The 13,658-nt window shown below is 35.0% G+C and overlaps 1 protein-coding gene across 17 annotated transcripts in view; it reads right to left on the bottom strand.

Annotated features, from left to right (window-relative positions):
- Positions 1–13,658, bottom strand: part of RhoGAP19D (Rho GTPase activating protein at 19D) — a 554,578-nt gene that overhangs the window by 191,321 nt on the left and 349,599 nt on the right. For all 17 annotated transcript variants that reach the window (XM_069821517.1, XM_069821525.1, XM_069821534.1 and 14 more), the window contains exons 3-5: positions 9,941–10,088; positions 5,523–5,656; positions 1,868–4,127 (exon numbers count right to left, since the gene is read on the bottom strand). In XM_069821517.1, the coding sequence (XP_069677618.1) occupies positions 1,868–4,127; positions 5,523–5,656; positions 9,941–10,007 (2,461 nt within the window). In that variant the 5' untranslated portion in view covers positions 10,008–10,088. The remainder of the gene's footprint in view (positions 1–1,867; positions 4,128–5,522; positions 5,657–9,940; positions 10,089–13,658) is intronic.

Here is a 13,658-nt window from a genome sequence, read left to right on the forward strand (position 1 = left end):
GCATTTCTGACTGCGAAACTAGTGGGCCTAGGATCGAATCCCGTATGGGAAAAGTAGCCTACTTTTTCCGGGGATTTCCCTCAACTCATTAAGGGCACTGGGTAGTTACAGGACTGTTTCGAGTGCTCAGAATAAAGCAATTTTTAAGCCTCTGTATTTTTCGAGCTACTACAGATAAATATATGGAATTTTACCATAATATAAAGCTAACTAAGAAGATTTTAATGGATATAGTTGGAAATAATTTTTTTACGGGTTAATTTTTTAAGAATTTTTTTCATTGGATGTGCACTAATTCCTTTTTTACTATTCAGATACACTTTTCTCAGAAACTGTTTGAGAAATCTTAATCAAATTTTTACTGTACATTTTACTGACAAATACTAAAATTTCCAGCAAAAATTATGAATCAGTGTCTTTTAGTTTTTTTATTTTGAAACTTTTTGTTATTGCTGAAAATTAAAATTTTCTAACACATTAAAAAATTCTTTTCTTTATGCAATATATGTCATATTGATCAAATTTATGGTGGAAATTGTCAGAAATGTTGTTTACTACAACATATAAAAATTTGACAGTCATGGATCAAATAGTTTCTGAGGAAAGTGTACCTGAATAAGAGCATGCAAACAAACAAAAAATTAGAATACAGAGAATTAAAAAAGAATCTTAAAAAAATTAGCGTGTAAAGAAATTATTTTCTACTATATGCATTAAAAATTCTTAGTTAGCTTTATATTGTGGCAAAATTTCATATATTTATCTGTAGTACTTCGAAAAATACAGAAGCTTAAAATGTCTACATTCTGAGCACTCGAAGCAGCCCTGTAACTATGCAGTGCACTTAAGAGCAAATGCTGGGTAACTTTCGATGCTGGACTCCGGGCTCATTTCGCCATCATTACCACCTTCATCTTCATCCATCCTACTTCCATACTCAAGTAATCCTAATGGAGCTAACAGAATATGACCTAATGGATTCTTCATTATAATTACAAAAAGTATGCAGAGACGCAAATGGTCACAGAGCAATTGTAGCAAAAAATATATGCATATAATTAAAGTACATAAATAAAAACATTAATTAAGTACTTAATCTTTCATATTAAAACAATATGTATGAAATAAATAATAAAAACCTCTACATTAAAAAAAGTGAAAGTTTCTTGACAATGAACTGGTATGGCAACATGGGGATTAAGTAGAGAAGGTAAGGGATCTATATGTTTAAATAATAGGAGAAGGGGGAGCGCAACCAAACCATGTTTTGCGACTGCCAGTTCGATAATTTCAACTAAACCTAAATAACAATTGATAAATACTTCCAACACTGATGAAATTAATGAACTGGTACTATACATTATACCCATTCCAGTTTGACAATTTCTAATAAAAAGCATGAACTGGGATGAAGGCGAAACAAAAGCTTAATTTGAACAGCATATACACTACAGTATTACATAAAAATAATACCGAAAACTGCCAATTTATTGGACATTTTTGAGATAAAAAGAACTTATAAATTACAAACTATTCATTTTTTAACATCACTCATTACATCGTCATACTATGTTGAGTTTCTTCTATGCGAGTATGTCCTCACATTCTAGTTATCTATATGAATACTTTTAATGTGACCTTCTCCCTTTGACAGGATGGTAGAACCACTCACAACTAATATGAAGGAATCTTAAACAGGGTCACAGCTAACACACTTGAACTACAATAGGTCGTCGAGAGGGAAGGTTGAAACACACTGGTTTAAAGCTACCTACAAGGGATGACAAACTAGCAAGAACAGACAATGAGGAAAGGTATTCTAAAATAAAAGCTTCTACAACTTCTGAAAATAAGTTGAGTCCATTACCTGCACTTTCTAGCGATCTGCTTTCTCGATTCATCCTCCTTCCATCCTTTGCTCCACTGCCTGTACTGCTGCTTCTTGATTCAAATTCTCGCTTGCGAACAGCTACATTAGGGACACTGCGTTTTGAAGATAAGCGTGACAGTTCACTGCGGTAAAGACTTGTTCTGTCACTGGTGGGTCCCTCTTCTTCGTCCAGCCTACCAGTCTCGAACTGACGAGCTCGCCGTGACACTAACTGCAGCATGGGATGCGTGAGCGCAGGCTGTCTGTTGCCAGCCCCGTCCTCGACAGGGGACGACAAGGAACGGGAATACTGTGACCCAGCCTCAGCTGCTGCCGATCCTGTGGCTGGGGATGAGGGTAGAGATGGCGGAAGAGACGAGGAGCCCCCACCAGCATCAAGTAACTCCTCTGCACCATCACTGAAATTTGAAGAATTGTAGTTTCCGCTGGAAGTATCTCCTGACGCACCAGGATCAGACACCGGTATATTTTCATGAATGCGGGTCAGGGTGGACACAAAAGAAGACTTCCCCCCACTGCCATGCCTGTGAGATCCAGAGCTTCCACTGGAACTGCTGCCACTGACGCTGGCACTTGGTAAGACAGGCGTTATCGGACGGAACTGCGAGCTCATGTGCTGGCCGAACGCAGATTTATTCAACACCGTACTTGGAACATTAGAAACTGGCCCGCCATAGATGAATTCCCCTCGGATGTTATTTGCATGATCGTCCCAAGGCTCTGAAGAAGAACGCTCGTGGCAAGATCTCTCTTCGCCACTACTTCGCGACGATAAAGAATCTCTCTCGGAGTCAATATCACACTTGACACGTTGGAGATTCTGGTGTGTCGGCTTGCTGCTTGTTGTTGAAGACGATGAGTAAGTACTCTTTCCACTGCTAGAGCTTCTAGGCGGGGACTGCTGACGATAAAGAATTGGAGATGTTGAACCTGGATTTTGTGGCGGCCATAATGGTCGTTGAAATTTTTGAGGCCTTGCATAAAACTCCCGTGCAATGATGGAGTGTTGTGAAGTGAGAGGTAAAGACGTTTGTTGCTGGTTTCCTGAAGCAATGTTCCACGATATTGGTTGGTTCGGCCGCTTCAAGAACTCCTCCTTCTGCTCGAAACTCTTACGAATCCGAGACATTATCAAGGAGTCATCACTGCTGCACCGATCTTGGCCTCCCCCAGTCAGAGTCGATGCTGAATCATAGGAGACCAAGCTGTCCTTGCTCCCATCCGAAGCAGTGTAGTTATCCCTGACTAAACCATTAGAAGGCAAAGAAACTGAAGAGTCCCTCCGGGTGGTCCCACCGTCAAGGCTCAGCCTGCAACCGGCTGTACCTGAGTAATGGAGTCTTTGAAGACTGTTCGCACTTCCTGCTGTCAAGTGAACGTTCTCTGAGCTCCCGTAACTCGAGCCTGTCATGTTATCACTCAATGGACCCATAGACCCTAGAGTCTGTCCGTGAAACAATCCTCTACCTCCGTCTGAGTTTGGATATGTCAAACCACCTCCGGCACTACCTACCACATCTTCGCTCTGTCTGAGCTTGTACATCGCACTTGAACTGGGGCCCCTGTTCCACAAAGAATTACTTGCACTCACACGTCTTTCATTACCAGGTACACTGTAGTATAGGTTAGGATCATTGCCGCCTCCCACTCCACGAAAGTCACCCCCACCTCTTCCACTTCCTGCATAACCGTAAGCACTTTCCCTGTTGGCTGCAGCACCACTTCCTTCACTGTTCCTTCGAACAGAGGGACCCTTCAGATGTGGGCGATAATTTGAAAGTTCATTACTGGCATCCTGCCCTCCAGCACCATGATAAAACGACACTCGATCTACCGGTGCACCATGATTTTCAGATCCAGAAGTTGGCAAGCTCTGTGGAGACCAGAGACTCGAGTTGTTCATAGAAGAGGGCATGGCTGTGCGGCTTGCTTGAGGAAAAGTGGCAGTGTTCGATCCTTGCAGGTCAGTCAGGTAAGGAGAATTCTGGAGAAGTGACCGAGACTTGGCTTGGTTTTGTGATGCTATATGCTGTCTGTGATGGTGGTGATGTAGATGGTGTGGCAAGGGTAGTGATGAGATTTGCTGCTGCTGCTGTGATGAGAAGGGAACTGGTGACTGTTGTCGCATCATACTGGACTGCCCAATGCTGCGGTGGTGATGGGCCGATGTCTCAGGTGATTTCACACGTGAAGGTCGTTGGTTTGTTTCTGGATTATGTGCTGTCTCACCAAAGTACTAGGAAAAAGGAGAACAAAAAAGTTAACACTGTAATCCACACAAACATCCAGTTCTTCACTTCTTACTCTGCACCTATTGTAATTGAAAGAATTTCAACAAACAGCTTTATCATTTGAATTTTAAAAATAAATGAATCAGCAGATGACTCAAAGCAAGTAATGGTCTCTTTAATCAAATTACAATAATTGAGCAATTACTTCTGATGAGAAAAATTAGTTTAATAATGTCAAGATAAAATTATTCACAAGAATATTTTTCAAGTCCATAAATATTACATTTAAGATGATATTAACATTATTTATTTTCTTCTCTATTATATTCATATTATTTAATTCCATAAACTATTTCTCATAAATTTAAATTAAAACCTTAACAGAAAAAATTAATATAAAAATTATAAATTGAAGTGATAAGTAATTCATTTTCAGTACAGTATTTGATCCATCAACAAGTATAATAAATTTATTATTAAATTGAATAAGTATTATATTATTTATTATCCCAATAAGATTTTGATATTCCATCACGACATTGCATTTTATGGAATAAATTATTAATAAATTTACATAAAGACTGAATAAATTTATGATATCTTTACTGTGTTAACTTTTGCAATTATTTACCTGGCTGACTAGTTTCGAAGTGTTATCCTCCATTGTCCGAAGCCTAGAAAATTGCGGAAGTTAACACAGTAAAGATATCATAAAGTTATGCAGTGATTATTAGTGTTAAAAGAGTGTGTCGAACAATGAATGATTACATAAAGAATTTAAACATTACGTGGAATAAAAAATATTAATAACACTACTTCATTTATTTTTATTTCATTATTTTCAATAATTACATTTAACAATTTTCTAGGTTTACTTCCATACATTTTCCCTAAAACAAGTCATATCGTATAACATTAACACTATCACTAGCTTTACCTTGATGAATTAGATTTATATTATTTGGATGAATAAATAATACTCAACATATATTTGCCCATCTTGTTCCACAGGGAACCCCAACCAAATTTAATACCTTTTATAATATGTATTGAAACAATTAGAAATATAATCCAACCCGGTACATTAGCCATTTGACTAGCAGCTAATTTAATTGCTGGACATTTACAATAAAATTCACCTCTTCACACTTTCAGACATATGTAATGAATATAAGTTATACAGTTTTCTGTTCTTGTTAAATTATAGTCCCATCACTCTTATTTCCGGCAGCCAATCACGTTGCAGGTTGGCTACATTTAAAGGTATGCGTCTTGTCATTCGCTGCTGATGACTTTATGCACTTCCTAAGGCTCGATATATACTTAATATAATCGCTCGTAATACGAGTCGGCAATATCAAGATAGCCTTACACTGATACTAAAAGAAATCATAACTTACCAACTGCAAGATGTCATCCTCCTTAGGCACAACCAAAAGATGCAAAAAGTTTCCACTCTGCTGTATTAACTGAACAACTTGTGCGTAAGTATGCCCAGTGATGGTTTGTCCATTTACACTAATGATGCGGTCACCTACACAAACAACAATGAAGACAATTTCATCAAATGACTATACGTATGTAGTGTTGTACCCATGTATTAATAATACCGGTACTGAGAACCTTCACGATCAAATATGTAACTGCAAAAATACAGCAGAACTGATTAGTAATCAACAGGGAACGGATTTATATGGACTAAAAATATATGAAATATGTAAATATATATGTAGTTATTTTTACCAAAATATGGAATTAAATATGGATTTTTACCAAAATATGGAATTAAATATGGACTTAAAATTATAAAAAAATGACTATGTACGTTAAATATTGGTACATTTTAATCAAACTAAACAAAAAATATAATGGACGTACCTTATCTTCCAATGTAGTTTCAACAAAACACAATTTTTATTGTCTGTTACCATAACAATAGGTTACAAACATTTCTTTCAAGTGCTGAAAAGTGAATCTTCTTCTATTGTCTCTGAGGATAGATTTATACTGACTAAAAGAGCGTTCGACGTCACAAGAAGTAACTGGTACATAATTCAATTTCACAATGTCTGCTGGGGATAAGTCCAAGTTAATCTTCACTGTTGATTCACCACTCATCACAGCAACAACCTTTTGTAGTTCTTCATATCCAGGGTTTTTTGAAAGTACAGTGTCCACCTTAGCTCTTACTGCATCTGCAACTTTACCTCTACCACGATTCAGTTGTTCCACAGTACTATTTATAATTTCAAAACTTTCAGATAGTGAAAGGTGCCTATTTTGGAGACTTTTGAGCGTTTTTATGATGCATGAAAATGTATGCTGAATGTGAGCTAAGTCATTCTTCACACTTATGTCACAGGTAACTGTTTTCGCAGTATCAATTGAGACTGCATCTTCAGAGTCCAATGCAAGGAGAACATTGTTAATAGAGTCTATATGTTCGGCATAATATTCAACTGCTTCTAGCCATGTACCCCATCTAGTTAAAATTGGCTTTGGTGGCAATGGAATTTCAGGGTACATTTCTTTCAACACGTTAACTCTACTGGGAGCTTTGAGAAATACTTTTTTCACTGATGAAATCAACAAATCTACTTTAGGGAAATTGTCTCTGACCACTTCTGCCACACGATGAAATGCATGCGCCACACAAGTAAAATGAGTCAATTTAGGATATACAACAGATAATGCTTGTCCAGCTTTGACCATATAAGGGGCAGCATCGCTAATAAAGAATAACACATTATCGTACATAATACCCTTTGGCCACAGGATACCCATAGCTTCGTTGAACAGTTTAACTATAGTTTTGTTATTGCACTTTTCTAGAACATCACAATGTAAAAGAATTCGTTCAGAATATTGTTCACTTAACAAACCGATAACTACATTACCAACAAGTCTACCTTCTTTGTCGGGAGTCTCATCAATGGAAACCCAAATTGAACTATCTTTAATTTCATCTCTTATCTTCTGTATTGTCTCATCGTAGATGGATGGAGCATACGTCTTCCTAAGTGTTGACTCATCCGGGATTGTATGTTGAGTATATTTTTCAAGGAATTCCCTGAAGACCTTATTCTTTAGTTTGTAGAGAGGAATATCAGCAGAGATGAGAGAACGGCACAGGTCGATGTTAAACTCAGATCTTACATTCGATGTTGTTGGTTGTGTTAAAAACAATTGTCTCTGCTTGGAATTTAGTTGTTTGTTGGCCTGATGTTTACTAGTTGTAATGTGTTGTTGCACCAGGAACTTTTGTGTAGATGATACTGCACACTGACACAAATTACAAAATAATATTTTATTGTCAGTTGATAAACCATCTTCTTTAAATTCTGAAATGTAACTTGTTAGTTTTGATTTTAAATTGACTGAATGACGTACTTTTGGCATATTTACCGTCTTTATAGTATGATTTACAAAACTGAACCTATGTGTACTCTGACTGGCATTTAACTGTTGAGCTGCACAACTGAAGTCTGTTAAAAATTTTAAATTAAATTAATACAGTTTTGTAACTTACTTTCCCATTGTTGATAGGACTGCTAATTTTCAAATAACTCTGATGTTAAAGGGATTACTGAACATGTGTTTAAATCTCTATTGTTGAAATGTATTTTTAAAAGTTAATGGAATTTTGTTTTGTTTTATTGTTAAACCTAATATAATATGGACTGTTTTATATGAAATATGGAAAATATATGGAAATTAACGAAAATATGTACTAAACTCTAAAATATGGAAAAATATGGAAAATAAAAGTAGGATTTTTCAACCCTACACATTGTGAAACATAAAGATAATGCAAAATATAAATTATATTAGCTTTATAAGTAAATATGTATTTACATATAAATCCTTTCCCTGGTAATCAATCTCAAAGAATTTCGAAAATGTAGTTATGAGAACATAAATCACGGTCAACAAATTCAAATCCAAACACATAATAGTTATTTCATTCTATGTGTGTATGTAATTGTGCGCATTTGTGTATCTGTGCGTGTATAGGTCTTTCATTTTTACATTTATGGCTCAGTGCCCCAGTGTGCCTGTTTTATTTTCTTACTGCTAGGCAGCACCTTTTTTTTTACAAAATGCACCATAACCTGAAGACTTATTGTGTTTGTTAATGGAAATGGTGATAGGGGGATGGTATTTTGCGAGATAAATTCGAAGATTCGATGTGATTACCTGACATTCACCTTATAGTTGAGGATAAACTAGGAAAAACCAAACCAGGTAATCAGCCTACACGGAATTTGAATCGAAGCCCAATCGCAGACAACTCAAGTACAACTCGCTATTATTTTAACTATGCCAGTACATAAGTGGCACTTTTCCTGCAACTGTGTTATGAGTTCTTCTTATGCGCCTCAGGCTGTGTACTTTGGCTAAGAACAATATCTGAGATAGCAATAAAATAACACTAAACAATGACAAGACAAATTTATTGAACTCAACTAGTTTATTTAGTGGTGATCGTGTGCACAGAATAATGTTTCTGAATTTACTATAAAACAGTGAGTGTATTCATTAACTCTTCCGAAAATTTTCCTGGTATCAAAGATCTTAGTTATCCAACAGCGCAATCTTGTTAAAAATTAAGAGAGAAGTACAAGACAAAATTCGTAAAAGTGGGCCAAACTCTAAAATGTTATACAGTAACACTTGAAGAACATTTCTCAATAAAGCAGTGTATATTATTATTACTTTAAACGTAATTGCAACTCACTGGTAACGACGAGATTCTTTCAAGAATACTGTATCTTGACAGACATGCATTACGTAGCTGTGATGATGCAACTTAGTATTAGTAAGGAAATAAAACAGGCACTGTAAAAGGTATATGCTGATGTTTAATTTTTTTATGCTTAGTAAGCTTCAGTTGACATTATGTATGGTATTTTCGAATCATAATAGATAATAGGCAATGACATTCTACAATAATTATTGAGGAACTGATATCAAAAACGGGACTAGTCATGCAAAGGTCATTTTGAGAAAACAAAAAATTCAAAAACTGCATTGCACTTGCTTCAACACTTGGTTTTTGGTATTGTTACTTTACACTTAGCCACATGTACTTATCACACAAGGAATTATTTTTTTTCTAGAAAGAACACACTTTTATAAAAAATAGTAAATAAATTAAAAATAGTAATCATTTTTTGGTATTATATTACATTATATATAAACATTAAAGCACAAAATTACATTTATAAACAAGTTGACACCTCAGTAACACACTATTCAATTAGGTGATCTTCATTGTCCCACAACTAACTCCCAGAATCTTGGGATGCAGGGTCATTTTGTTTAACACTGAATCTCAAAGCACGTGAAACACTTGGTCAGAAAAAAGAGAATAGTCATTTGACAAGTCCCATTTTCTATTTGAACACTAGAATTCTACAATGTTCTACGCAAGTGATAATTTCCATTTTTTATATTAAACGATGAATGGTCGCTCATACAATATGGGAACACTCTTAATTCAAATACCTCAAAATTGACAAGTCCCTTTTTTTTTATTTCAGCGCCTCAATTAGTAGGGACTTAATTTATCCTAAAATGCCACACTCAATCAGGTACACCCGCTTTTTTTTATTTCGACAATGACATACAAAAACATAATAAAATTGTTGTATTTTATTACGAAAACAGTGATATAGGAATTATGTCAATGTTTCATATCATTACAGAAAGAACATATCTAAATGTTGTTGTACTAGTGTCTTATTTTCACATTCTGTACAACTGTTATTCTGTGTAGGATGTACGCAGTAAAAATAAATAATTTATCTAGTTGTACCTGTAGCCAAACCAGCCGCATGTGCAGAGCTGTTTTCGCGCACATTTTTCACAAAGATGGTGTCCATAGGCTCATCCAAGGCTGCCGACCCTGGACCCTGCCCACCACTGCCATGGCGCAAATTAAGCCTTCGATCACCTTGTAGCACCTGAAAAGAGAAATTTATATCTAATCACTTTTACATATCCTAATAACAAGTATTACTAACAAACACTCTGTTACCTTATTACTAACTTACAGGTACCCTACATGATATATGAGAATAATGTCCCTGAATACTGTACACTGAATCACTTTACAGAGAAGCCATGATAAGTACTTATGAACATGAGTTAAAAAAAACACACAAGAATAATTACACATCATCAACAAATGACCAATATTGGGTTGATGTTTCAAATCCGAAATTGTGATTAGATGAATAATTATAAGAGAAAACTGATGTATATTATATCTCTTAATTTATTCAATTTTAATTAATTAAATCGCACAGAAACTTGTACATAAATAAAAGTGAAAGAAAACATAAATAAATAAATGAATAAAGAAATAAATAGATAAATAAATAAATAAACAAATAAATAAACAAATAAATAAATAAATAAATGTCACAAAGTTGACACATACATACTCTCTCATTACAAGTTTCAGTAGTTTTATAATTGAAGACCTAACATTATAAATGTGCTAAGTGCCAATTTTTTTTAAAATTTCACTTTATCCAATTCAAGGGAGGAACATCCATATGAGAATATCTTACTAAATTGTCTTTGTCGTAGCTCAACTGTAACCAACTCATTCGTGCACCAAAAAACGGTATTGTAGGTACCTCAACCTGCATTTCGCAGTATGTTTTTCATCAATATCTCAAAGAGACGTTCTTGGTACTTAGCACATTTAGAATGTTAGGTACTCTAATGTATTTTTTTTTAAATTTTGAAAATAGTAGTTACGTGGCTCTTGCATGCTTAGTATTAAATATTATACAATTTACTTTTAAGAGGATGATTTATTAAACCTGCCAGCATCTGTTCTTTAATATGTCTAATTTTCAAAGAATTTTGTAAATTGCTGAATGAGAAAATGGATGTCCAAAACTTAATATTTTCGTTAGTAACTATACAATAACCTATAAAGTATTAAAAAGTGTGACTTTCTGAAACGGAATGCAGTGAAGAATGTTGGCCTAAGACAATATAATGTTTAATTACCAAATAAATAATTTATTAAAAACAATTTTTGGAACAAACAATAGGATCAGAAAAATGTTTAAATATTTCATTTGGACTTAATTATAAATGATTATAAAATCATAATCTCATTCTGTGTTCTATTAAATATCTAATAACGTAAAAATTGCTTTATTTTAGATATAGTCATAGTAAGCCATGATAAATCAACTAAACTATTTAATAATCTGATTTTCTCTAACAAATTTAGTGAAGGAGGTGCTACCATATTGCACAATGTTCGTATTAAATCAAAAGACGCATATAGAGTTCAGCTATTCGATAGCTTTTCACAAGAGAGACAGGTATTCGAATCCCGACGCAACTGTGAGATCAGTGGTGGCTATGAGGGATAGCTTCTCTTCAACCCTTTCATTTATATCGTCTCAATTTCATCACAGATTGTCACTTCGGGCTTTCATTGTCTTTAATTTTCCTGGGTTATTTAAGGTAATCGGTCAACGAGGAACACTCTGTATATCTAATAATATAACTAAAAAAATACTTGGTTGATGATTCATAACGTAGATCTGTATGCTACAAATAAAATTAACGTTGGGTCATCCACAAATATAAATGACTCATGAGTTATACGAAAAAGATTACACCAGCTACACCGAACAGGAAACTCATTCTTTTCGACCTTACACGCCTGCCATGCCAATTACATTCTGTGAAGCCTACACACTGACACCTGACACATGCACTGTATAAAGAGAGTCAACTAACGCAGTTTTTCCTCGATTACAAATTCCTGGAAATTCGGCTACTACTAACTAGAAGGTGATAATGGCTTGTGCAATTAGCAAAGCATGCCATTAGCACCAAAAATTAGTGGAATTATCACCGGTACCGTATTCCTAAGTGGTTAAGTGAACACTACATATGAGATTGTTGTAATCATTTAAGTGTGTGAAAACAACGGAGTTACAGTGTTCCTCTGTGCATATGGGCTATTCCATCTCAAATCGACCGAAATATAGAGAAAACTGACCTTGTAATTTTTAAATACAATGAAACTTTTTCTGTCCGTTGACAACTGTGATACAATGCTTTGTGCAAAGTTTGAGGTATCAGAACTTCATAGTGTTTCAATTAAAAATATTTTAATTTATCGTATTTTCAAAAAATTAGCAACTTTAAACTGTTGTGGCTCCGAAACCCTTTCACCCAATGATCAAAATCATGGTTTATTTTGATGCTGAGAAATTAAAGTTTATATTTACATGTAAACACTTTTTCTTACTTTTTATGGAAATGGGGAAATTTAGATTTTTCTTCATTAAGACGCCTTTGCCCACGAAAAAATATTTGTAAAATGTATGGTTAGATTCCGCATTGAAAGTACAAATAAACACATATTTTTTACTGGTGCACCGTTGATAAGAAAGTATTGAAATATCAAATAAAGAAAATAAATAGTACGCGCGTGAAGTAACCAGCTGGCTGTGAGGCGGGAGCTAGCCGAGACAAGCAAGGCCAGGAGACAAACACGTGATGTTTCGTTTAGTAGCGCATAGCTGGGCTAGCTTTATCACAAGTTTTCATAAGCACAGGAGTAAAATGACGCCCAACGCTCGCTTATCTTCAGCTCTCGGCTAGTGCGTGCGGTACTGCGCCGTTCAAGTCTAAGCGTGTGAAAATAATTTATTTAATGTCCTCGAAACTTATTGCCGAGCCACTAAGCAAACAATGCTGAATCCTTCTTAATAATGCAAGGTTTTTTCTCAATATTTTTTACATTTTTACAAATGGGTAAAAAGCCTAAAAGTAAGTAAAATCAGATTATCTGTCTCTCTCTTTGTAAAATAAAAATAAGGATTTCTTCTTAACATAACCTACCAAATGTCAGCTTCAAAATGAGCTCCCGTTCAATGTTCTGCAGTAAATGGTTCCAGAGTTCTGAGCGCTGAAAGAGGCTTGTTTTTCTAAAATACGCTAAATTTGTCGCTCAATAGTACGAAAACCGTTTGACTTTCGATAGTATATTTTTTAAAATGCACTGTCCTCAGCACTTTGTATAAATAGGGAAAAAATTAGAGTATTAAAAAAATGCGAGGTTTTTTACTGATCGATTTCATAATATGAAATAGCCCATATGAAGAAATTCAATATTCTCCCTCTTTAATGAGATACCTATTAAACTAACCCCAATAAACTTAATACAGTTCCAAATTTCACTTCCTACTACAACTCCGACATGAATTAAAATTACAAAGTGAAGACGCCAATTCAATGATAATGTTTATCTTGTATAACGTTTTTGGCACTCCGGAACTGCGCTCGGGAATGGGTTCGATTCCGGTTTGAGTTTTTGGAGGTTTTCGTCAACCATAAAGCGAATATATGGCAAATCTTCGGCCTCATTTCGCCGAATGCCAATTTCATCGACGCTAAATAACCTAGTAGTTGATACAATGTCATTAAGTAACCAACTAAAAATGTTTTTGGTTACCTACATACATACTGTCGTAAATTGCAACAAGATT

The sequence above is a fragment of the Periplaneta americana genome, chromosome 1 (assembly GCF_040183065.1).
Source record: "Periplaneta americana isolate PAMFEO1 chromosome 1, P.americana_PAMFEO1_priV1, whole genome shotgun sequence".
In the NCBI taxonomy this organism is placed as follows: Eukaryota; Metazoa; Arthropoda; class Insecta; order Blattodea; family Blattidae; genus Periplaneta; species Periplaneta americana.